The sequence below is a fragment of the Python bivittatus genome, unplaced genomic scaffold, assembly GCF_059951505.1.
Source record: "Python bivittatus isolate LINGU-HERP-01145 unplaced genomic scaffold, Pbiv_v1 ctg000220_np1212, whole genome shotgun sequence".
Lineage (NCBI taxonomy): Eukaryota > Metazoa > Chordata > Lepidosauria > Squamata > Pythonidae > Python > Python bivittatus.
Window position 1 is genome coordinate 12,547,871 of NW_028277048.1, and position 25,354 is coordinate 12,573,224.

Genomic DNA, 25,354 nt, shown 5'->3' on the forward strand with positions numbered 1-25,354 from the left:
AAAATATAGTACACAGGACTTGCTGGGATGCATAGAGAACTCTTTTTAAAGACCTTCACGGATTTCCAGCTGATATCAGACCAAAAGACAGATGTTGATATTTAATGCCTTTTGGGGACCTATTCTATATGCTCAGATCTTTGCTAGAGGCTCTACTTCTATTATTATGTCAGAAGAGGTAATATTCAGGGATAGGTTCCTTTAGTGGTGATTATCTTCTGGAAATCCATTCCAGAGATCTCTCCCAAGCCTCCTTTGGTCTTCCTGGTAAATAATAAAGGAAAGTTGCTGCAACTCAGCATGTTGTTGAAGGGGTAAAAGTTAAACGGCTTAAGATGTTTGTTGCATTGTATAGGTGCACATCTGCATATTAGCTCATCCACCTCCTGCACATAGAAACACTTGATTGGTAACCTTTTCATACTCTGTGATTTCATTTGCCTTTACATCTTGGATAGACTGTAATAGAAGGGAAATTTCTCTCTCTCTCTCTCTCTCTCTCTCTCTCTCTCTCACACACACACACACACACACACGCACAGAGCTACTACACCAACAATTATATTTGGCTGTCATCCTATAAACAGAAGGACATTCCACTGAACTCGGCAGGATTAACTTCTGATAGATATGGACTGAATGTTTGCCACAACAGACTCATGTGGCACATTAAAGACCAGTAGTCCTAAACGTCCGTAGATTACAGGCCACTTCATGTACTATATGAGAATATACGGAGGGCTGTGTTGGAGCACAGTGAGTGCTGCTCTGAAGCAGCATCCAATTTCATGCAAAACAAGTCACGTCAGCCTAGCTACTCCTACTGCTGCTCCCCATGAACTAGTCTTCAGAGGCATAGCTTTTGTGACCCTGGAGTTAATATATTGCTGTCATGATTAGTAGCCATTAGTAAATTTGTTATCTATGGTGGTCTAATCTGCTGTTAAAGATGCCTATGTTGATGGTGATCATGTCTTGTAATAAGGCTATCCTGAACCTCTTATGCTTCCCATGCTCCCCTTGTGGACTATGTTGTCTTTTGTCTCCTTTCCCTTCCTGATAGCTTTGCTCTCTGTTGCTATCCACGACAGGTCCTCAATTAATGACCACTCATTCAGCGACCATTTGAAGTTATGACAGCACTAAATGAGCGGTATTCACAACTGGTCCTCAAAGTTGTAGCCATCACAGCACCCCTGCGGTCATGTGATCACAATCCAGATACTTGGAGACTGGCTTGCAATCATGACAGTTACAGCATCCCAAGGTCAAGAGATCACCATTTGCAATGTTCACCACTGGCTTCTGACAAGCAAAGTCAATGGAGAAGCTGGCAGGAGGTCATAAATGGCGACCATGTGACATCACGCTTAATGACTTCACTGATGAACCACTGTCTGGCTGTTTAACTTCACTGATGAACCATTGTCTGACCATTGTCTAGTCTGCAGCTTTTTCTCCTGTGTCCCAAGGTCATTCTCACATACCATTACCTATCCCTCTGAAACATAACATTGAAGGAAAACTGGATCTCTCTCTCTCTCTGTACAGAAATAACCCTGAAGAAGGGATGCAAGAGTGGTTACATAAACATCTGCTTAGTCCTGAAAGAGAGGAGTTGAGAAAAAAACTCAAGATTGTCCTGTCCTGATTCTCTTTGGTATAAGAGAGAAACTCTTTCGGGCTTTGTTATTATACGCTGCAACTATAGGACTCCAGCAGCCCTTGTGGTGTCTGTTTCCTGACACCATCTTGAAAGGCTGAGCCTGTCTGTCTGTCTCTCTCTCTCTCTCCTCTCTCTCTCCATTCATCCAACCATCCACCTACACACATACATATAAACAAACCCAGAGCCATCTTTCTAACCCTTTCAGCACATGTCAGACACCTGAGAAAATGTAGCCCATTCCTTTAGCCCATGTTCATTTTGAAAACCTCAACCTTCAAAAACGGTTCAGTTTGCAACTTCCTGAGCATATAACCCCTAAATAGAAAATTGTTATGTAGCAAAATTCATATTTTCCACATTTTGAAAGAGCACCCCCAATTTTTAAAAAAAGCAGCAAAAGTATACATTATTAGAAAAAAATATATCTTTGGAAAAAGTGTATTCGATATTTTATTACGGTATGGAAAAACCTCTGCAACAATTTGGACATCAGGAAACGTGTGGATAGAAATGTACCTATTCTGGAAAATTGCACAGAAAATATGCATAACAGGAGAAGTATGCACAAAAATGTTTTTTAAAATCCCAGTAAAACAGGTAAGGGGCAAACATGAGAAACTAAATGAAATTAAGCAATGACCCTTGTGCCATGCAAGTCCTCTGATACACAATTATGTTTGCCTCTCACCTCCCTAAAAGCAGCATGCTGAATGCCAAAGCTAGCATAAGACAGCAAATACATACAGATGACTCATCACTGAGAGAAATGGCTGGAGATGAGCTTCTTTAGCTGTCTAGGAGCCATTTCATTCAAGTTGTCTGTACAGGAAAGAAGAAGTGCAGTTATGAGAGCCATGGGTTCAAGCCTTATATACACTACAAATGAATTGCTATTCTTGCTCTCCCCTCCCCTCAGCATTGAGGACCTTGGCAATTTTAGACGGAAGACCAGGAATTCTTGGCACTTTCAAGAACTAGAATCATTAGGATCCTTGGGGAAGTCAAGACTATCATCAACAATGGGAGGATGGAGACAAGCTAGCAAGGTTTGGAGAACAGACTGCTGGAAAGAGAAGCCTGTTTTCTCCCATCTGAAGTCAATCAAGAGACCAAGGAAATGGCAGTCAGAGCTCTGCAAGATCCACTCAGGTGTTCTACTCAAGTATCTATACTGAGCCCTGAACTATAATTCTTAATTTTTCAGCCTGAGGATGAGATCAAGGTCCTTGGGATGAGATCAAGGTCCTTGGGACCATACCATAGCATAGGATGGGATTTTTAAATCTAAACATAGTAGCAGAAGGAATGGTGACGTCATCTTGATCTGGAAGCCAAGAGGTATTGCCAAATAGCTTCCTGCTCACTGAAATAAGCACATCCATTGCATTATAAAAGGCAAGACTGGAATTATGGAAATAAGATTTTAATTAGGTGCTTTGATATACAGAACAACAACAACAACAACAAAAATTAATTCTCCCCACCCCTATATTTTGAAGAAATTTCCAAATGTGCAAACTGGTATTCTGGGCAGTCTTCCCCAAACCAGAATAGCTACCAAGATGTGTTTACCTACAAGTTCTATCATCCCAAACAAACCGGCTGGACATAATGAGATTTGTAGTAAAAATGAAACATCTAGTGGGGTATGAATTGGGGAAGGTTGCTATAGTGTATTGGGAGGGGCAAACAAAATCATTTTGGAGTTTCCCTACAATCATCTCTTCACCTCTGACCTAGGATATCCTTCCAGAGCTTTAATGCACCAAATTATCAACAATAGGTGCAACGATATGTGACTTCTTATGTTATGATAGCTTGTTAGCAATTTTGTAATCAGACAGAGTGAACTTGGCTCTGTTAAACCCACTGATGTCTCAAAAGCTTTCAGCAGTGCTGATCATGATCTCTACTTGGATTATCTCCATGAATTGGTGCTAGGACACTATGTTACACAGGTGTTATTTCTACTTGCAGGAACATTCTCAGTGGTATTCAGTGATTGACTCTGCATATGGAACATTATTCTGTTTGACACTACTACTGTGTCCCCCAAGCTGTTTAACAATTTCTCCTCATCTATCAGGTTTCATCCCACAGGTAGGAATGAATTGATAGTCAACCTCACAAGAAATCCAAAAAATTCTAATAAATATTTCTTATTGAAAAACCAATGTTATTGTTCCATATTCTGGTACTCTGTTTACTTTTTGTAATTGTCTAAAATAAAGTATAAAGTTTGTGTGTGTATTTCAAACCACCTTATATTTTGTTTTTCTTCTTTCTAGCCTATTTGGATTAGGCTGGCTCAATTGTCCTTTGTTTTTGTAACTGATTTGCTATCTTGTCATTTTCCCTGGCTGCATGACAACTAACTCTCACATCACCCACACAAAAATAAAATAAATTGCTAACAGCCCTCCACTCTCTCCATGTTTTTCAATGTATTTGTCTTGTCAATAAAATCTCAGAGGTTGCTATGAGGGGAAAATCTACTGTAAAAAAAAGATTTATGTGAGGTATATATACAATAAACAAGTAAACAAAATACTAACATCCCCCAAAGACTTCTTGGCTGCTAAGCCACCATTCCTCTGTTGCATTAAAGAGCCCTTGTGACTTCTGAAGATGAACTGATAGCTTGTTAGCAATTTTGTAATCAGATGCTTTTCTCAATATCAGTAACCACGGGTGCAAAAGGCTATGAGAACTGGTTAGAGGGAAATAAATTCTAAGTAATGCATATATGAAGAGGCAAGTTCCACGGTTTCAGTGGTGTTGTGGGAAAAAGAATATTAGCTGGCTTAAGCCAGGAGATTAGAAGTAGGACAAATCAAGAGGAAATGGACTGCTCACTAGAGTGCATTACTGCAGGGACTCAAAAGAAAATATCAACATTGCTTTGATGTTCAATAACCAAGAGGAGAACTGTAAATCAATACACAGTTGATGTCATGAAAACAGCCTGCTTCTCCTAAAGAAGTGCAAAATGGTGGTGTGAAAGTATTCCATAATTCTCATCTGTTGGCCATGATGGATAAAACATTCTGGGAGTTGTAGTCCAGCACATCTGGAGGAATAAGAGTGATCTAACTAGTGACCTTTCAACAGTGTGTGGCTCAGCCTCTTGATACACAGTGATGTGAGCCTGGTTTAACACATTAAAAATCAGGCCAAGATTACAACGTATTAAAGCCAACAATAAAAGCCAGGATAAAACCAATGTGCTGTGACCAGAGCTTTGTGAGTCTTAAAACATTTTAAAAGGCAATTTTGAGGAGAGGGAAAAGATAGGTATACTAAAGGCAAACCCTGTGTTTCTCATAAAATTAGTCAGGATATATTTGGTATTTCTTTCCATTTCTCCATGCTGGGCTCAATTCTTTAATGATCCACAAAAATGTATCAGAGTAGAACACATGAAAACAGAATCAAACTAAACAAATTGCATATGATATGAATCCTCTCTCTCTCTCTCTCTCTCTCTCTCTCTCTCTCTCTCTCACACACACACACACACACACACACACACACACACATTCTTTCCCTTTTTTGTCCAAATATACTCTGGTATTAGTCTTGAATTCTGGAGCCCAAAATTTCCTGACTATTTTCAGGCCTTGGAAAGATCACTAGATCAAAGGAAAAGTTGAAAATAGTCTTACGTTTGGTGCACCAATCCACTGAGGTCCTTGGACACCCCTCCTGAGTCAGATCTTAGCCCAAACCATCCTGCTTTTTCATAACTTCTTATCCTTTGAAAAATAAATTACATGTTGGCTTGCTAGGCCTCATCTAAATGAGCAAACCCTGCCTTTTCCTGAACCTGCACAATTATATCTGGACATATGGCTAAGCAAGATAGTTCACTGAAATTAGTTTTGGACTGACATGAAGGAAATTCACCTGACATTTTCATATGGTTCTTGGGTCCCCTGAAGACTCGAACTTCTCTATACATATTATCTTTATTGTTATTGCTTTATTACCACATGTTTTCCTACTACTGCTTTTTGCTTGTGCAGAAATGAGTTATGGGTACTGATTTTTTGACAGTATCATTACCCCACAATTCCATAAAATCCAATGGAGCGTACTGCTTATAGCTGAGAGGGAAATCTATGGCTCATGGCATATAGTTGGACTACAGAACCCATCATCCCTGACCACTGGCCACTCTGATTAGGTCAAATGGGAGACAGAGTCCAGCAAACATCTGGAGTAGATAGTTACCATGTCCCTGGTTTGATTGAGGATGGTGGAGATGCAGTTTCAAAACACTATTCAGCCATGAAGCTCACCAGAAAATTTGGACTTTGTTCTGAAGTTAAATTGGGTGGGATTTAAGAATCATCCTCTGCATGCTTACCTTCTAGAAGACATGAATGCTATAAAGGACATGTATTTCCTTAGTAATGATATCTTTACATCCTAAGTCAGAGCAAGTCCTGTTACAATATTATCTTCTAAATCTCTGCCTGTCATAAACAGAACGAGTATTTTTCTTAAAAGCAGAAAATCTGCTGATTACAACTAGAAATAATTGGATAGATTGAAACTTGTTGCAAAAAAAATATAGAGAATGCTGGGTTGGGAAAGGCTGTCTTAAGTGACTGCAACAATCACTGTGTCTTGGAGCAATGAGTTCTTGAAGTCAAATTTGAGGGACTGCCTCTTCCCAGTCACATCTCTCTGTCCCATCAGGTCCAGCAGAAAGGGCACGCTGCAGGTCCCATCCATGAAGGAATGTCATCTGATGGGACCAAGGAAGAGAGCCTTTTCTGCCGTGGCACCTGCCCTTTGGAACATCATTCCCCCTGAGGTCAGATTGGCCCTGACCTTGCTGGCCTTCTGGAAGGGCCTGAAGACATGGATGGCTTTGCCATCTAGCCTGGGAATCCGGTAATGTGGGTATGGAGCCTGCAAAGTGGCTGTATTGCTAGGGAAATGGAGTGTGCTGTCCAGCAGATTTTTTTAATTGCTTTCATTGATTTTAGCTGTTATGTTTTTGGTTATTTTGTTGGTTTTTATGTTTTTAAATTCTATGCCACTCAGAGTCATATATGTGAGATGGGCAGCTATATAAATTTACCAAATAAATAAATAAAATATGATTTGGATGAAGCTGCATGATCACTTCTGTTCCTTGAACCCATCCCAACCCAGCTTGACTGATGCGTGTGGACCCTAGGGGCTGGAATACAGATTTCTTCTATGCGTCTGCAATTACAGTATATTAAGAGAAGCTACCAACTCAATCGTAGCCCAGATAAAAACATCTACATGCTACCTCTGCAACATATTTACCATTATGCACGTGCATCCAATCCACTCTCCGCTGTCTTCTGGTGCCTTCATCCTCAGCAGGCACTTAACCTTTGTAAGTTCTTAGAGCAGCTAATTTATTATTTATTTTAAATGATCAGATGCTGCCTACCCCCTGCAGAATCCTGGGCAGTTCATGACAGCTCTAAAATACAAAGTAGCAGCAGAAGAAACTCTACACAGCCACCACCATCCAAGGCTTTAAAAATACAAACCCATGGGGTTCATTAGACCCTGGGGTCCTTCCTAAAAAAGTAGCGTGTGGTACAGAAGTGACCTAGGGCTGCCTTTCAAAGACTGTTTCAAGGAAAGTCCAAATTCCTCCTGAACAACCTTTTGATATTGGGTGGTGGTGAGGTGTTCAGGTAGAGATACCTTCCTCCAACCAATTCTTGTTTCAATGATTCCCATTTGACACAGAGTGCAATTCTGATCTGCAGGATCTGGGGTGGGAAAAAAAAATCAAAATGGTGGTTGTGGCAACACAATTCAAGCTCCCCCCACCCCCGTTTTGTTTGAGCACACAATCCAAACAACATTAGATTAAGGTTCACTGCCTTATTTCTTTGGGGTTTGATAGGGCTTTGCCTGAAGAATCCAGAGTAAACTTTGAAAAGAGGGGAACTTTCTATCTGCCCAACAGAAACAGTGCTGAGAAAAGGAATGTTAGAAGATACAGAAGAACAGACAGGCATAAAATCTGACTTTAAAAGTTTTTTCCCCCATTTCTTCCTCAAAACTGTGGAAAGAAATATGAGATTCACCTTAGAAAAAGAAATCAAGGTTGTAGAACATGAGTGAGGTTCATCTCAGGTTTTGAAAATGTTATGCTCCCCTTCTGTCCTTGATTTTGCTGCTTCTCTTCTCTTCTTCTATTTAAAAAAAGGTGCAGTTCAGACCAAAGGAACTCCTAGCACAGCAGAAGTGCTGCTTGCTGAAATTAAACTCTCTTCCTGTGGGGAAATGTCATCTTTAATGTTTTTCCTTGGTTCAGTCCAAAATCGATTTAGCCAAGCTGGTAATTTAGCAGTAATTTAGCAGAGTAGCAGGTAAGGTGCCTCATGGTTAGGAAGGCCAAAGTTTTACTTCACCAGAACTGGTTAATCCTTTGCTCTTCAGGGAGCAATTTCTCTCTTTCCCGAGCCCTCAGTGTCCACAGAATTCTCTCCGGTGTTCCTGGCTGCCCACAGCTTTGTTTCCTGCCCAAACAACTCCCTCACCAGCACAGCGGTTAATTAAATGTCAAATGCTTCTAAATGGCAGGTGCAAAAAAAATGTTTGTACCATTTGTGCATTCATAGACATTTATCCATTTGTTTGTGACCCAGAGTGAGACTGCTGCTCCATCCAAGCAGAGGCTACTTAGGATAAGCTCATAAGAACAGCCCTGTTGGGTCAGGCCAAAGGTCATCTTAGTCCAGCATTTTCTGTCTCATGGTGGCCCACCAGATGTCTCTGGGATTTTAAGTAGGAGGTGGAGACAAAATACTGTCCTTCTGCTTACCCCTTGCAACTGGTATTTGGAGGTAATAACCCAGAAGTAATACTGAGTGTTCAAGAAGAATACTCCTCAAGAGAGCTGTCTTCCATAGATGTATAAACCAGGTAGAAAAAGCATGCAATACTTCCAGAATTCTTTCCAACCCCTTTATTGACTATGGCCCCAGAATGCATCTATTTTTTTCCCCCTGTATAGCCAAGTAACATATTGTCTCTGTTTCTACTCTCTCATAATGTGTTTGTGCATTTGAATGTGAATGTACAGCCCATGCTCTGCTCTGGGTCATGTGACCAGAAAGGGTGACATAGAATGGAACTGTCATACACATTCCAAGTCACTTCCCAGCGGTCTCTCCCAAAGGAATACATTAGGAGATGAGGAAAATGTTTTTTTCTGTGACCCCTGGTCTGATACAGCCCACTTTTAAAACCTTTCTTTTGCCAGCTACTCTCACACCACCAAATTTGGTCCTTTACTATTCTGTTTTTGGATAGACAAAAACATTGCTGCTGGAAAACCATATGGACAAATTCCATTGGTTGGAAAGAATAAAAATGGTTCAAGGTGTCATCAGCTTGATTGGGATGATGGGTCAAGAGAGGGTAGGAGTCATCAGTCATTCAATTGCAAGTGGAAGCAGCCATACTTAGGATCCCATAACCCAACCTTCCCGACTGGAAGTTTTCCAGGATGGAATTCCACCTCCCCAATACCTCAGACAGCATAACCATGCTACCCAAAAAGGGTTATTCAGGTAGGCAACAAAAGATCAGCAGCAAGATGCTAAATTGTGCTGAAATCTCCCATGCAATTTCTCAACAGTTTTTTGAAAAGAATCTCTTGGTAATGTTTCTGAGTTAGCTTTGCTGTTGGAAGTACAGAGAGGCTATTGCTTGTGGACTTCCTCCTCCTCCTTCTTCTATAGCTTGCTATCACTCTGCAATTTACCTAGCAACCAAATCAGAAAATGCCCAACTGGGAGGAGTACCATAATGATGTCTTCTCCTAAGATTTAATTGAAGTGTGAGAAGCCAGGGAGGCTGCAGACTATCATAGAGATGACTGTACAATGAAAGGCAGAATCCAGATCCATGCACACAACAGCAAGAATGTCAGTCTCCACCCATGAGAATTTCATTGAAATCCTCTTCTCCTTGCAAAGGCATTCCTCAAACAGATTCTCTTTCACCAGAACTTGTAGGGGAAAGAAAACTCAGAGATTTTTTGCAAACCATTAATAGAAACCTCAGGATCAATATATGCCCACTGCAGGAGCATTTCTGAGATTCTTCTTCTTCTTCTTCTTCTTCTTCTTCTTCTTCTTCTTCTTCTTCTTCTTCTTCTTCTTCTTCTTCTTCTTCTTCTTCTTCTTCTTCTTCTTCTTCTTCTTCTTCTTCTTCTTCTTCTTCTTCTTCTTCTTCTTCTTCTTCTTCTTCTTCTTCTTCTTCTTCTTCTTCTTCTTCTTCTTTTGCAAATGCTTTCTGCAGAAGCACCTGACTTTGTTTGAAAGAAAGAGATGTATTTGGAGGTTTCAAGGTACTTAGGAATATGCAGGTCAGCTGAACATGACATGAGTGCTGCTCGCTTCATGTTTTTGTCCATATTACCTCAAAGATGAATGATCTTTCATTTCTTTCCTTTCCCCCTAACCCCAAGGAAGATAGGTCTAGGGAACAGGAGGTTGAGATCCTAGTATCACAGGAATGCCAATTTAAAAGTAAAAAAACTGACATACAGCTTGGGCAAAGGGCATGGATCAGCAATAAAGTATGTAGCCAGAATCCTTCAAAATGTATATTATCTCTAGTAATATAAAGGAGTACTGCCTTTATTTTTTTCCCTTCTTTCACAGAGGAAACAAAAACATGATTCTTATCCTATTAGGTTTTTTGGAAAGCCAGTAGACTCCAGTTACTCCAGAGAGCCTGGGAAGTAGATGTATGGTAAGAGAAACCCTCCTGCTATGGGTTTGGAAGCTATGGGCTGTTCTTTAAAGACCTCTCTTGTACTGTTATTGTTTCTACTTGTTTCTCTTTTATTTTAATGTTTGTATTGTTTTCCAAGCTGCCGAAAGCTTTAAAATGGCATATCAATTACAGTCAATCAGTCTTATCTGCCTATGAACCAGGGGTGTATGAAAGCACTTTCTGCATCACGCTTTTCTGCCTCTGCTAATTTGCTGAATAACATGACTGGAACACACTGCTATCCCATGCATGATTGCTAACGCTAATGCTGCTGTACTTCCTAGACACTTGAGCAACAGCTACTTTGTGCCAATGTAGGCCAGCTAGCTTCCACACTGCCACTGAGCTTGTAGGTGTGCCAGACCAGATAACAGTCCTGAATTAATTTTCTCCCCTAAGAATTAATCTCAAACCTCAAGTTTCAGGATGGAACCCAGAGATCTGGTAAGTCTGCTTCATGAAGTAAGGCATGAGTATGTTCAATGTATGGACAGCCGGGCTTCAAGCCATTTCAACTGGTAGCAATCATAACCTTGGCTGTCTTTAAGCTTCACACATAACCTAGTTAGCTAATTAGCCCATTTTCTGGATTTTCAGAGAGCACTGAAATATAAATTAACCAAATAGATTGGCTTCACTTGAACACCATCAAAGCAGCCACCTCAAAAATTTAACTCAAATTTCACAGGTTGATAAAATCCAGCCACTAGGTTTATTGGTGGCCTGCTTAAGTCCTGCGTGTGAACACAGTACTTAATAAAGAATTTTGTTAAGTAGCCTAATTTGTGTCACATAATCACTAAAGGCCCATCTACTAAAAGATGGTTTAACAGAAAATCTCACCCTGAAAGAACTGTAATCTTGCAAGCGGGTAGGTCTAATTCCCAGTACCCCAGTGGGTGGAAAGAAGTGGGCTTCTTTGTGAGATCACTAAGAATTAGTAGAGTACACAACTGTTTTCTTTTTTTTTTTTAAATGTACTTATTTGCCTTTCATTTTGCTCTTCCTGCTTAAACATTCCTTAAGCCTTCCCTATCTATTGACAAGCACCTTCCTATCTCAGCTGATATGCTTTGAGTTCAAATGATCAATACTGCTGAAATTGCTCTCCTAGTCTAACCTGGAAAGGCAGGCTGTAAAGCCACCTGTCTCTGAAAATTTGAACTGCTTCTCCCTCCTGGCCCTATTAGGGAGACAGAGAGTATGCAAGAGAGTGCTGTCAATGGCCCACTGCTCCAGTGTTGATGGTGTGCAGTCGTGACTGTTCCAGCAGTGCCCTGCCCTCTGACAGCAGAAGATTCAGCACACTCTGCTGGGCAGTTTCCCCCCCATCCTGCACTTTCAGCCACATTAATTGAGCCTGAACGGCCAGACAGTGACCATATGTTGTGGTCACCTCGGTGCTCTGAGAATCTCCTTCTGCAGCTTGAATAAGCTCAGGAAGCAAACCACAATGGCAGAGAAAGGCAATAATGGTACTAATTGTAGGAAAGTACAAAGCATGCAGAGCAGAAGGCAGAGAAAGATAAAGGGAATTTTTTACATGTTTACAAGGGTAAACATAAACTAGAAGTGATCAAAAGATCTGTAGTGAAGAGGCTAAGCATGCAGACTGATATGATACATGATATATGATACAATATGATATATCAGTCTTGGAAGTGTGCCTCTGTGTGTGTATGTGTGTGTGTGCATAAATCTCATATTGTGCATGCCATTTTAACAAGCATGTATAATCCCAAATCTGGAAGCCTTCTATATATCCAAGACAAATCTACAAGTAGGCCTCCCCTAACTCTCCAGAATGGGGAGAGTTCAACTCCCACCAACCTCAGCATTTTAACTACATACCTGCTTGCCTCTCTGTGAACCTCTTATGACTCTCCCAAAATGCCCTGTTGATTTCATGTGCAAAGGCTAAGACCAGATATAATATCAACTTGTAACAATGCTTTATTAGCTCATTCGTATTTTACTTTATTTATTGAAACATTATTCTTGAATACTTTTCCCCATAGCTCTTTTACATGATGATTACAGGGCAGTAATTTGTCTTGGTTTCAAATGTAGAAAAACTCTTGGGCTTTATGTTATGCTCGGCAGCATGTTTTATCGCCTTTACCATTCAGACATATTTTTCAATGCTTTCATGTAAGGCAGAATTCAAAAAGATTAGAAATATATGGCTCCCTTCTCCTCCCTCTCTTCCCAAGTAAAGTCAGAAATGGGGATTTCATGACATTTTATTAACCTGCATTATTTATTTCTTGAGATTTTTGTGGCAACCACTGTGCTCCATACCCCCCAAGAGCCCTGAATGAAATTGCAGCTGAATTGCTCTACAGTCAAGACAATGCTTGCCTGACCAAGAAATACAGATGATAGGAACAGAAACATCAAGATTTGAATTTGAAATGCTGGGCAGTCCCTGATTTAAAAAAATAAGGGAGGGGAGCACGGGAGTGGCCTTGAAACTGAGCGTTGTTACTGGGACGTATGGGTAGTCCTCATTTAGAGACCATTTGCAGTTATGATGTTGATGAAAAAGTAACTTTGCGACCAATCCTCACATTTACAACCTTTGCAGGTCTGTAAAGCAAAGGAAAGCTGGAGTAAGATTGTAAGCACAGTTGCAGTTTCACTTAGCCACTACTTTGCTTATTGACCAAGTTGCTGCTCCCAATTGTGGTCACTAAATGAGGACTACTTGTACAGGTAGTCCTCGTTTAATGACCACTCATTGCGTGACTGTTCAAAGTTACAACGGCACTGAATGAGGAAACTTACGACTAGTCCTCGTAGTTGCAGGCATCACAGTGTCCCCACAGTCACACGATGGCCATTTGTGACCTTCACTGCTGGCTTCGGACAAGCAAAGTCAATGGGGAAGCGAGCAGGTCACAAATGGAGATCACATGATGTCATGCCTAACAACTGCACAGGATTCACAACCAAAACTGCTGCAATTGCTGTCATAAGTCAATGCAGACATGTGACGTTGTGCTTTACAACCACACGATAGAGTTGCTGGTCCCAATTATCATTGTTAAACGAGGTCTACCTGTATAGGTAGTTCCATCTCAGCACCAGTCCAAATCATGAATGACAGCACCTGCATTATATCCAAACAGTTTGCCTATATGGCCCAGATTGTCTACTTTGGCCCCTTGGAATCTCAAATTGGAGTTTTTCCCAGCTCCTCCCATTTAAAATCCTCAGAACTGAAATCTGAATTTTCTATCACTGAACTCCCAGCTACTTCCCCCAAATATACTATGGATGGCATGACAACCATTAGTTCCTTTCAAGAGATTCCATGTAGCTAGTTGGGAACTGCAGTTTGGCCTGATTGGGAGGAAGATTGTGGTTTTAGTGTGGTTATTGTAAGAAGACATTCTAGTTGTGTTCATACAACATGCTTCATCAGGTTACATAAAGACCTAGCAGATGCATTCAAACATCCTGCTAAGCTTAGCTAGAATCAACCTTGGTGGTGGTGGTGGTGGGTAGTTAGTATACTTTGCAGACCCAGACTCTTTGTTGTATTATGATTCCATGTATTGTATTTGCCCCTCAAATGGATTAATTTGTAACTAGGTTAAGCATCTTGGGTGAATGAATCCAGTGTGTACAGAGCTGGAGACCACAGGTTGCTGTATATAAAATAAGAACCTCCATCACATGGGGAAGCAAAAGCTTATACTTTGTTAATATTAAGCCCATCTGTTGATTTCTCTGATTTCTACTGTTCCCATCACAATGGTGGGAGAAACTATTTGGTCTTTAATTGAGGGGATTTGTATATATATTTTTTTTAAAGGAGGACTTGCCACAATGCAATCTAACACTGTACCTGGTAAGATCCCAACTCAGACCCAGAGGTCTCCGTCACTTCTCATCAAAGTAAACTGGTCCACAGCTGGAAGATCACCCACATTTTCCTCCTCCCCTTGACTTTTTTTTCCGTCATCTTGCCTGATGAAGAGTTCTTGAAAAGGCTGTAAAATTTCAGTCTGACTGAATAAAGGTATGGCCTCTATTTTTTCCCCTCTATTGCTTTTTATGAGAAAATATAATAACTCTCCCTACAGCAGCAGTTTTCAATCACTACTAGATTTCTGCTTGAACTTTTATTCAGGAAAGAAAAAGGAAGGGTGAAACCCCAAAGATACATAACATGCTTATTTCTGTGTACCTTTGAGATTGGTTCTCATCTTTTTTTGTGGGGGGTGGGGGGTGGGGGGAGTCTGTCCTTTGGTTGGTTGGTGTTGAATTGGACGCAGCAATTATACTCTGCTTGCAATTGCCCAGGTAGGCATTTGCGATTCTTTACCCATCAAAAGGGAGCTGTAGTCCACTTTCTCTGCTTGACAGGAATAACAGTTTCCCTCCCTGCTGTAATGTTGATTTGTTTAATTATAGTCAATGACCAGCAGAATAAAAACACAGAAGCTCCAAGCTTCCCTACTATAAATTTGTTTTACCTCTCTCCATCGGTCCAATCTTTATAAACTCGTATTGACATGCTTAATTTCTTCTACTCTACACTCACTTTGTCTACGTCCTACATGGCAAGCCAATTAATGCCCCCCCCCATGCCCTAGCATTGCTACCACCTCAAAGACTCCACTATTAAAAACAGAATGGTCTACGGACTTAATTTCTTCCTCTTCCTCGTATTTTCGTACATGCCAAGGCCCACGCACATTCCTGCACAAAGGTGCTATTTGTTTGCCCATCCTGAAGCTTTTGAAGCAACATGAAAGCTGCGCTCAAGCTCAACAGATCCTTCTCTGCAATTCCCTGGTGAAGAGGCCCATGGTAATTGCAACAGTAAATTGGCACGATCCTTATTTGGCTAATAAATACTTTATTTGCACGTGCGAAGTCAATGGGAAGCAGTCTTCCCTTGGTAATGAGATTTCAAGGCAATTAATCTTGAGGAAGGGGGATTTACTGCTCATCCTGCCGTGAGGCCGGCTGCTGCTGCTCCACGAAGAACCATAAAGGCCCCATTTGCATCTCATTAAAGAGAAGAAGGTGAGACAAAGGAAGCTCCCGGACTTCTCCCTTGCATCCTAAGAGGCAAAGCTGCCTTTGGAGGAAGAAAGAAAGCAGCATCACTGACAGAAGGATCAAAGCCTCAGCTTCCATCCGGTCTAACATGAGCAAAGGGCAGGGGTGGAATCCAGTAATAAAAAAAAGGTTGAGGAGAGCCTAAATGAGAGCCGAGATAGGCATTTTGCAGGTTCTTTGGTATCTTTTAGTTCTAAGGGGGTGGCCATGACACCAAATCTATTCCTCAAGATGCTGATGGTCCCCCTTGCAAATACATGATTCCAAACTCTGTCTGCATGGAGAGGGAGATGGATGTGGTGAACAGCCCGTGTAGGGCTGCAGTTTGAGAGTTAGACTAGGACCAAGGAGACCTAAATTCAAAATTCCACTCAGCCATGAAGCTCACTGGATGACTTGGAGCTGGATATAATCTCTATAGCCTAACCCACCTTGCATGCTTTTGGGGAGAATAAAAGGGGGGATACCTGTTTGCTGCCTTGAGTTCCTTGCAAGAAAAGCAAAATGCAGATGGAGTCATATCATTATCATTGTTTAACAACTACATGAAGCCGCTGGGTGAGGTTATCCAACAGTTTGGGGTGAGGTATCTCCATTTATATCTCCTTTATATCTCCACCCTGGGCCGCCTGAGTGATGCCATGAAGGTTCTGTCTCAGGGCCTAGAAGCTGGGGGGGCTGGATGGGGTGCAACAGGCTTCAGCTCAACCTCAATGAAGACCAAGTGGCTCTGGGGTTTTGGACCTCCTGGTTCCAGGGACCTTCCATCTTTGGTTCTGCATGGAGTGGTGCTGCCCCAGACAGACCCAGTGTGCAATCTGGGGGTTCTTCTGGACTTACCACTCCTGCTCAAAGAGCAGGTGGCAGCTGTGGCTAGGAGGGCCTTTGCACAACTTCAGGTTGTGTGTCAGTTGCAACCCATTCCTGAACTGGGGCCCCTGCTCATGGTCACCCATGCCCTTGTGACCTCCAGACTGGACTAGTGCAATGCACTTTACACAGGGTTGTCCTCGAAGAGTATTTGGAAGCTTCAACTTGTGCAGAATGCAGCAGCGTGGGCAGGTACTGGTGCCGGTTACTCCACACATGTGACACCATTGCTCCCCAATCGTCTCTACCTGTCCTACCTGATCTGGCAGGAGGGGCACACTCTGGGTACCATTGGCTAAAGAATGTCAGCTGGTGGGGCCCAGAACGAGAGCCTTTTCTGCTGTGGCACTCACCCTTTGGAACATCATCCCCCTTGAAATTAGATTGTCCCTGTCCCTGTTGGCCTTTCATAAAGCCCTGAAAACTTGGTTTGGTGCCTGAGCTTCAACACAGTCTCCTGGCTGTATGGATGATTGGTTTGATAATGCCTGGGTGCTATGTATTTTATTTTTATTATTCATTATTTATTTTTATATTGTGTATTTTATGTGTTTATTTTATTGTAGTCCACCTATAGTCATGTAAAAGTGAGATGGACCGCTACATAAATTGAATAAATAAATAAATAGTATGTTTTTTCATCATTGGTTGTATACATCTGTCTATCCATCCATCCACCCATCCACCATTATGATCATCATTGTATCATCATCATCATCATCATCATCACTGTTATCTCTCAGTGAGACCATTGTGAGCTGAAATTTGCAAAGCCCAAGACAGTGTTCAGGGGCAAAACATGCATAGTTGATACAGCCATTACAGATGGCAGTAGAAATGCGAGCAACAGCATGATGTCAGTGAAACCCAGTGTGTGTAGTGATTAGGGTCCTTAATAAGGAGTGGTTCAAATCCTCAACTCAGTCACAAAAAATCTCTCCTAGATGATGGGGTGCTCGTCACAGCCCCATGAATGATGGGGCACTCTTCACAGCCACATGAGCGTGCTTTCATCCAGTCCATGAGCTATAACTCAAGTATGCCAGGATATTTTGGACTGCCTTCATTGCTAAGTGCTGTTTTGCTCTCCCTAAGGAAGAAAGCAAGTTTTGACAGATGGCTAGAACATCAGTCAAACCTGGTCCTGAGCTAGCTAATTTGGGATGGAGTGGTTTCTGCTCAGTAAAGGAGGTGAGGGTCTCCTACTTTGATGGCAGGATCCTTTCTCCTTCATGGATCAGGTACTGAAGAATCTTTTTAATGACCATGTATGAATGATTTTGAGGATATAAGGGTTGCAGGGGAACCTCTAACTCCTTTCAGGAAATGCCAAACCTGTCTTATATAAATGTCACCAAGATTTGGGGGTAGGTGATTAGATCAGGCCACTTTCACTGCCCCAGATCAGTGAAATTTGCTTAGTTTGGATTGGATCAGTCTACCACTTCCCAGCTTTTGGGATAATAACTTCTTTTCATCTGGCCTCAATCTGATTTCACCAGCTCTTAATCCCTGACCTTACAAAATTAGGGAGGAACCTCCAGCAGGTGGGAGTGAAGTGTGAGCAAAAGGAGAAGAGGAAAAGAGCATGAGGCACGACTCCAACAGCATTTGACAGCACCCCTAACAAACCTAACGGTCCCCACTGCTTGAGCCACCTTCTCCCACAAGTAGGAAACCTTTGGCTTACTTTTTCCATGAGCTGCCGTAGTTGCCGGCTGCGCAGGTCTCGTGAGCAGGTGCCCTGAACAGGGATGACTGCTGTGCACAGACATTTGCCATCGGGGGCCTGAGCTGAAGTATAGACCTGCCAGCCTTCATCTGGGCTTTGGAAGAGAGTCTGTGAAGAGAAAGAGAGCAGACAACACTGAATATAAAGGCTGAATGTAAAGGCAATCCAAGGGGGCGACCTTTTGTAACACTATCACACGGCTAAAGCAGGTGTAGCATTGTGACTCCCAATTTTTTACTAATCAAAGGATGCAGCAATATGAGTTACTATGGCAGAGGTTTTGTGATATTTGACAATAACAGGAAGCTCCTTCACCAGAGGAGGTGCCATTTGTTTGAGTTTGTCTTCCCCAGCTTTGCACCACACATTTCATCCCTGTAAATATTTGTTAGCTGGGCTGAAACTGAGACAAATTACAGGCTGTTGAGATGGCAGGCTCCCCCCCCCCCCCCGGCCACCATATGCAGTTCTGGAATGCAGAGAAGTCTGTAAATGTTTTAAAATACATGCAAATTGAATTTATTAATTTATGTTAAATGTCATCTTACTATTAAACAAGAATACCTCTTGATCACTAGATGTGCCCTTTTTAAAATGTTTTCTTTCTTAAAGGGCCCATTTATTTTAATTTTTACCCATTGAAGCTGTACTAATTATTCATTCATTGTTCACATTCATTGTGTTACACTCATTTTCAGTTCCATCCCCCCCTTTGTTTCACTGTTTATCCTATCCTATCCTCTCCTCTCCTCTCCTCTCCTATCCTATCCTATCCTATCCTATCCTATCCTATCCTATCCTATCCCGCCCCACCCCACCCCACCCCACCCCACCCCATTCCTTGTAGCAACAGCATCGACGTTTATTTCAACGGTCAGTTCCGTCGACCATGGCAGTTTTCACTGAAGGACATCCTCATCCAATCTCCAGTTCCAAATACCATGGAAAGATACAATATTCTAGAGCAATTTCCCCTAAAGCTAGAGGGGCTGAGAATTCTGGAAACTGTAGCCCCAATGCATATGGATGGTTCCAGCATGCCAATGGGATGCCAATGATCTAGAGTGTTCTGGAAAAAATAATAAATGAAAGCATCCAGAGATGCTGCCAGAAAAAGATTCCCCTCCCCAAAAAAATGGTTCAAAGAGGATTAATAAATTAAATCTCTACCTTGATAGCTATTTTGTCACTACCTGCCTTCATTCTGCATCTCACAAAAATGGAAATGGGTTTCCCCCATAAGAATAAACTGCAATTTCATTTACAGGGTGAAGACTGAAGGTTCACAATGTGCGTTGAATGCTAAACATGTCAAGCTGTAAATGGTCCATCCCCACCTCACTGACTATGTTCTGAGCTTGAAACATTTCGGATTTGAACTATTTTGCAGAATCCCTGTCCCCTGCTTTTGCTAGCGCTGATCATGAATGGTATTCTTTAAAACAATAGCTCCATCCTCTGCTCTTGCTCTTGGTTACAGAGCAGACAACAAATTTGGGGGAACATAAAGTGGAAGGTTGGGAACAATGCTTTTGAACACTGAAGCCCCCTGACAGCCTGAGCACTTTAGGGTACAGGATGGCCTGGGTTTATTGACTATGAAACATGGCATCTTATACTTTTTCCATCCCAAATCAGGACTATCTGTTTATCTTCTTCCCCTCTTGTCTAGAATAACACAGGCCCTAATGTAACCATCTTCCCCCTTCCTAAGCCATACCACTGTAACAACATTCCTAAAGTTTGCTTGACTCCCTTCCTAACTATGAACTGTTATGGTTAATTTTAGTCCCGCTTGCTGTGGGCCACGCTGGACCCATGTGGTGAGTAATGGGTCCTATTTTGTTATCTCTATATATGTTGTGAAGCTTCATCACCCTTCTTAGATTTCTTCTCTCTAGCTTCCCAGCATTCTTTTCCATATCTTAAAGAGGCATCTGCTGAGGAATGTGGTTGGGAGAGGAAGAGAGACAAGAACCCAGTAGAACTCTTCCCCTATGTGATGGAAAAATAATAAAATAAAGCTGATTGTGGAATCCAAGGAGCCAGGTGATCTTTCTTTATCTAGCCCTTCATGCATGAAAATAAAGAAATCCTCTTGGAAAACAGAGCAGAAGGATCAGCCCTTAAGAGGAGAGGGTACAGAAGGAGAACAGAGGAAGTTAGATCAGTCTCTCATTAACCAGCCAATGCAATACTGCAACTTGCTCATAACTAATCAAGAAATGACACCATGTTATGCTATCATGAAGCCGGAATCAACCAACAGCTGCAGCTCAAGTGGCATTGTACTTAAAAGTGCCATCCAAATGATGTGCTTATGGGAATGCCACTCAGCTGATATGGCACCTTACCAGCAATGTCCTATGAACCTCCCTTTACAAAATTTAAGATTCTTTCCCATATGATTGTGGAGTCTAGATTTGAGCAGCAGTAACCAAGTTATGTTGTGCAATGAGACTGAGCGGGGCTTTCTGGACATTAGTTTTTATACACCCCATTCTCTTCTGGAGAAAATCTCACCTCTAACTGAAGTTGAGTCCTTCTGTGTCTGCACATATTTAAATAGTTTTGTTCTGTTTTCTAGAATTTAGGCAGATAAACCTTCATTGAAGTCTCTAGTAGCTGCCAAGAATTAATCTCTTTATGTAGGTCATAAGACTTGGAGGATCAAGAATTATTCTCTTTCCTTTTTTAGTTTTGACTCCTCAATAATTTTCCATAAGACCTGTTTCTGACAATGTATTCTCATTGGCCAGTATAAATCTAAATGGTATTCAATTATATATGTTTAATTTAACCAAAAATATTGTTTTCAATTCATAATTTATCTGGGGAATTGCAGAACTCCCTTGAAACTATTCACTGCATTCATTATTCAAACTCCTTGCTTCTTCCTCAAGAGGTATTTGAATGCCATCTTTTGTCTAGTTTTAATAACTCACTTTTGATCTACATTATAATAATCCTATTACTGAATTTGTTAGCTAGTACAAACCACAGCAAAACAAATTAATTCACATTTCAAAAGATATCCCTAAGATGGTGACTTTTTCAAATTTGTCTGGAGTTTAGGAACCATTACTATTATATGAATTTAATTTAATAATTCCCTACATTCAAATAAATTTAAAATGATGATTCTATCTTTTATCTTTTATAACTTACAGTATATGACCAAATTATTGGGTCTACTAATTTATTTCTTTTCAATTAGTATTTTCGTATAGTTAATTTCTTCCTTATTATATCCTTATACTGTTAAGCTATACTTTGAATATTTGTTTAATAATTGTCTCAACATTCACCCTATTTCAAATTCATAAATCTTTTCAAAGTACCTATTACATTATTCTAATATCTGTTTGTTTAAATATAAGGTGTGTTCATTTTGGGTACTTTTTTTCTTCCAATCTGTTTCAAAAGATGTTGTCCTAGCCTATACGAAATTTGAATAATAATTTAGCTGTGGATTTGGATAACAATTCTATTTTTTAACAATCTTAGGTTAATTTTTAATATATTAACCTTTAATTTGATTAATTCATCTTTAATTTTAATCTTTAATGAGAGCCAGTTTGATCTAGTGGTTAAGACACCAAGTTAGAAACCAGAAGACTGTGAGTTTTAGTCCTGCTTTAGGCATGAAAGCTGGCTGGGTGACTTTGGGCCAGCCACTCTCTCTCAGCCCAGCCCATCGTACAGGGTTGTAAGGGAAAATAGGAGTATTAGGTACGCTCGCCACCTTGAGTTATTTATAAAAATAAGAAAGGTGGGATAAAAAATCTTTAAAAAAAATTCTTCTGATCTTTCTGTTTCCTTTAATATATTATTCTCTGCCTACCTTTTTAAAAAATGTACTTTATTAATCAGCAACCCCCTCATATAATCTTAGCATGATAACAGGGCTATAGACTAGACAGAGACACTGAGAGTACCATCCCAAAAGGTGGCAAACTATTTTCATATTTCTGCTAAGGAAACTAGCTGGATATGACTATGAAACCACCAGAAGATGAGCTCAACTTGAACTAGCCTTTATGATTTCTCCTTGTATAACTTTTAAATCTTTTTTCATTTTCCCATGCAATCTTTTATTAATGGGGAGGGATGAATTGATCTGATTCCTCAATTGTTCCATAAAAATAATCTTAGCCAAGATCTAGAATTGATCAGCTGTTTGCCCAAAGCAAATCCCATGACGTCATTGCAAATGTCTTTCTCTGAAGACTGTATGATGAGGGAAACCAACGGTAACAGGGAACTTAGACTCTGAGAAAAGCTGATTGTCTTCATGGAATTACTTTGGCTTCACTCACAATTCCCCATAGGCTATTATTTTTAGCATCTACCAGATGCCTTTAAAGGTATTCTGTTTCTCCTCGGGAAGAGGGACTGCTTGAAAGTGATATCTCTGTACCGGTGGTTTCTCTCTGCTTCTACGTATTTTGAGAATTCCAGCATACATGTGTCCCGAATGCTTCAAACATTATAGGACTCATCTGCCTTCTCACCAAATTTCCTGCCTTTTCACTTTTTCTCCCTCTCACCTCATTGTTTCTCTTCTTCAACTGTGACATCCCCACATCATCCATACTGTAATAATAGTCCATGGTCTTGTCATTTTCTTGGTCCTTTACTTACTCTTGCCACAGTCTGATACACAATACTCTGATATCTTACCACATTTTTTCCCAACACCAATGCAGGCTGAGGGGTAGTGTGAGTTGTATTCTAATATATTTGAAGCCCCAGGAAAATCATCTTGTTAATTAATTTCAGCCAAAATATGCCTCCACTTCTCCTGTTTCTCAGTTGTTTCCCTGGGTCTATTAACAATTATGACAATTTTGGGGTAGGTGGGAAGGCAGGCAGTTAAGATAAGGTGAGAGCTAGCTAGTTAATCAATGGATTAACTAATTAGTTAATCAATGGATAGATTGTTAAGTGGACAATGATAAACAGATGGACAGACAGATGAATGATAGATGACAGAAAAATGGGCGGCTGTGTGATGGAATGGACTTATGAAGCCCATGCTCAGGGAGATAAGCGTGTTCTTAGCCCCCAACAGGAGCATGGGAAGTTCAAGAAGATGAGGCTGGCACCTCCCTAAGGAATTCATGGTGTTGTGGCTGGCTGGCTTGAGAACTTGGGTTCAGTCTGGTGAGATTCTGTCTTGAGGTGGAAGCTAATAAACGCAACAGAACTGTAATTGCATTGTCTTGTGGAGTTCTTTGGGCTGAACCTGACAGGCTGGATACATAGAAAAACAATATTTTTTCTTGAAATAGTTTTTCTTGATAAACAAAGTTGGATAAATAGGTGGTTGATGGATAGACGGGTGATACATAGATGGATGACAGACAGATCAATAAATAATGTTTTGCCTAAGACGAAATCTCCCCAATTTACTTTGGGATTTTATTTTTCCTTGTAGTTATGACCTATACATGTGCAAAGAATAAACTCCCCCTTTAAGAAGAAGGAAAAGGAGGAGGAGAAGAAAAAGAAAGCAACCTTGTACCAATTCTGATGAACCAAATATATTTGGCAGAGTAGGACCATTCAACCCCTTCTACCGTTTATGAACTTTGGTTCCACTACAACATCCATCGAATGTTCTTACCCAATCCTGGGGGTGGCTGATGCCTTGATGACACTCCCTGAGTGACTGCCAATTATTCTTGGATCTCTTTATTTTCCATTTATTAATCGTAGATTGTAATTTTGCAATTTTAATTGATTTTAACTGTTTTGTAAACTGCCCAGAGTTGTTTCAGTGAGATGGGCAGTGACAAATTTGATATATAAATATAAATAAATAAATAAATAAATAAATAATTTGTATCATTTATTTGTAAATGATAAGAATTTGTAATCCCTGAATTATTCAGGGAGGATGTATATTCTAATACACATTCAGTTTGTAGGCTTGGATCCTAACACGAATCCTAAAATGGAATGGTATCAATCCATAATTTCTTAGTTTCCAGCTGGGAAAGATTCTGGTCTCAGCCCGTTTCTGCCAGGCAGTGTTCACAATACTGAACAAGGTAGGCTAATGTCTGCTTCTGTGTTCTTGTCAAGCCCTTTGAGGCAGGCACATTCTAGAAAGAAGAATCCCTTGGAGTTTTGGAAAGATCTTTCTTGTTAGTAGGATAACATAGCAGAATCTTGAAACCCTACCAAAGCAGTTCTCCAACTCATCTTATACCTAGCGTAATTATGGCAGTTGCTGAGTTTCTTTCTCACATTTCCCTCCTCCCCTGGATTAAAGAATATTTTCTATAATGATCTAACTTCCTTCTGTAATGGACTTGCTCCCTCCTCCATGTTCTCAGAATATGTTAGCCATCCCATCGCAGTTCTTAGGAATCTTAACAGAAGAGAGGAACAGCAATGTCTGGTGATTTCCCCATGTCATTTCTTGTATCCCAGTAGGTTCTCAAGGATTATAAGAGGACACAGTAAGAAGAGAAAAATCAATGAAAGCCATTTCCCCCTTTCTGCTGGCAGGCATATCCCATGAGCCAAACACCATTCCTGTCATGCTCCTCCCAATAAAAGCAAATGCCAGATCCCAGCCATATTTTTTGTCTTATATTCCTTATTGGACATGGATTGCAACAAACAATGGCTGCAGTTCCTTCCCCTTTCTGGCCCAGTACATTTTAAAACCTCATGATTTTAAATAATGTTAAAACAAGTGTGATTCTAGGGATTGCGCTGGAAGTTTTTTCTTGCTTTAATAAATCTTTTCCCCACATTGTTTGTTGTTGTTGTTGTTTATTTGGGTTTTTTTTTTTTTTTTGGCAATGATAAATTGTTTCCTGGGGAAACAAACAAATCTGAGAGTAGTTTTGATGCAAAGGGAGATAATTTGGTATTTCCTATAAACTTTGGACTACAATTCCCACAGTCCTTTACCAGTGGGCATGCTGGTTAGGGCTAAACGGTACGGGTAATCAGAAACTTCTTAAGGTCACTTCTCTTTTGTGGATGTCACACATATTGTTTGGGGCATATTGTATGTCATTGTTGGATATTGATTTTCTTCTGTGAGCCACCCAGAATCATAATGGAGTTGGCAACCCCTGAATCAAGTAAATAAATAAAGCAACCAAACAATCAAAGGAGTTTGAGTGAATAACAGGCTTAAGTATTTATGTGTTCTTCTCCCCTTTCACCTGCACGTCCATATTTGTGAAAAA

General features: G+C 40.7%; 1 protein-coding gene across 4 annotated transcripts in view; it reads right to left on the minus strand.

Moving 5' to 3' along the window:
* The window catches only part of OLFM2 (olfactomedin 2), a 207,239-nt gene that overhangs the window by 66,068 nt on the left and 115,817 nt on the right, over positions 1-25,354 (minus strand). For all 4 annotated transcript variants that reach the window (XM_088137907.1, XM_007428588.3, XM_025166880.2 and 1 more), the window contains exon 2: positions 18,099-18,248. In XM_088137907.1, the coding sequence (XP_087994033.1) occupies positions 18,099-18,248 (150 nt within the window). The remainder of the gene's footprint in view (positions 1-18,098; positions 18,249-25,354) is intronic.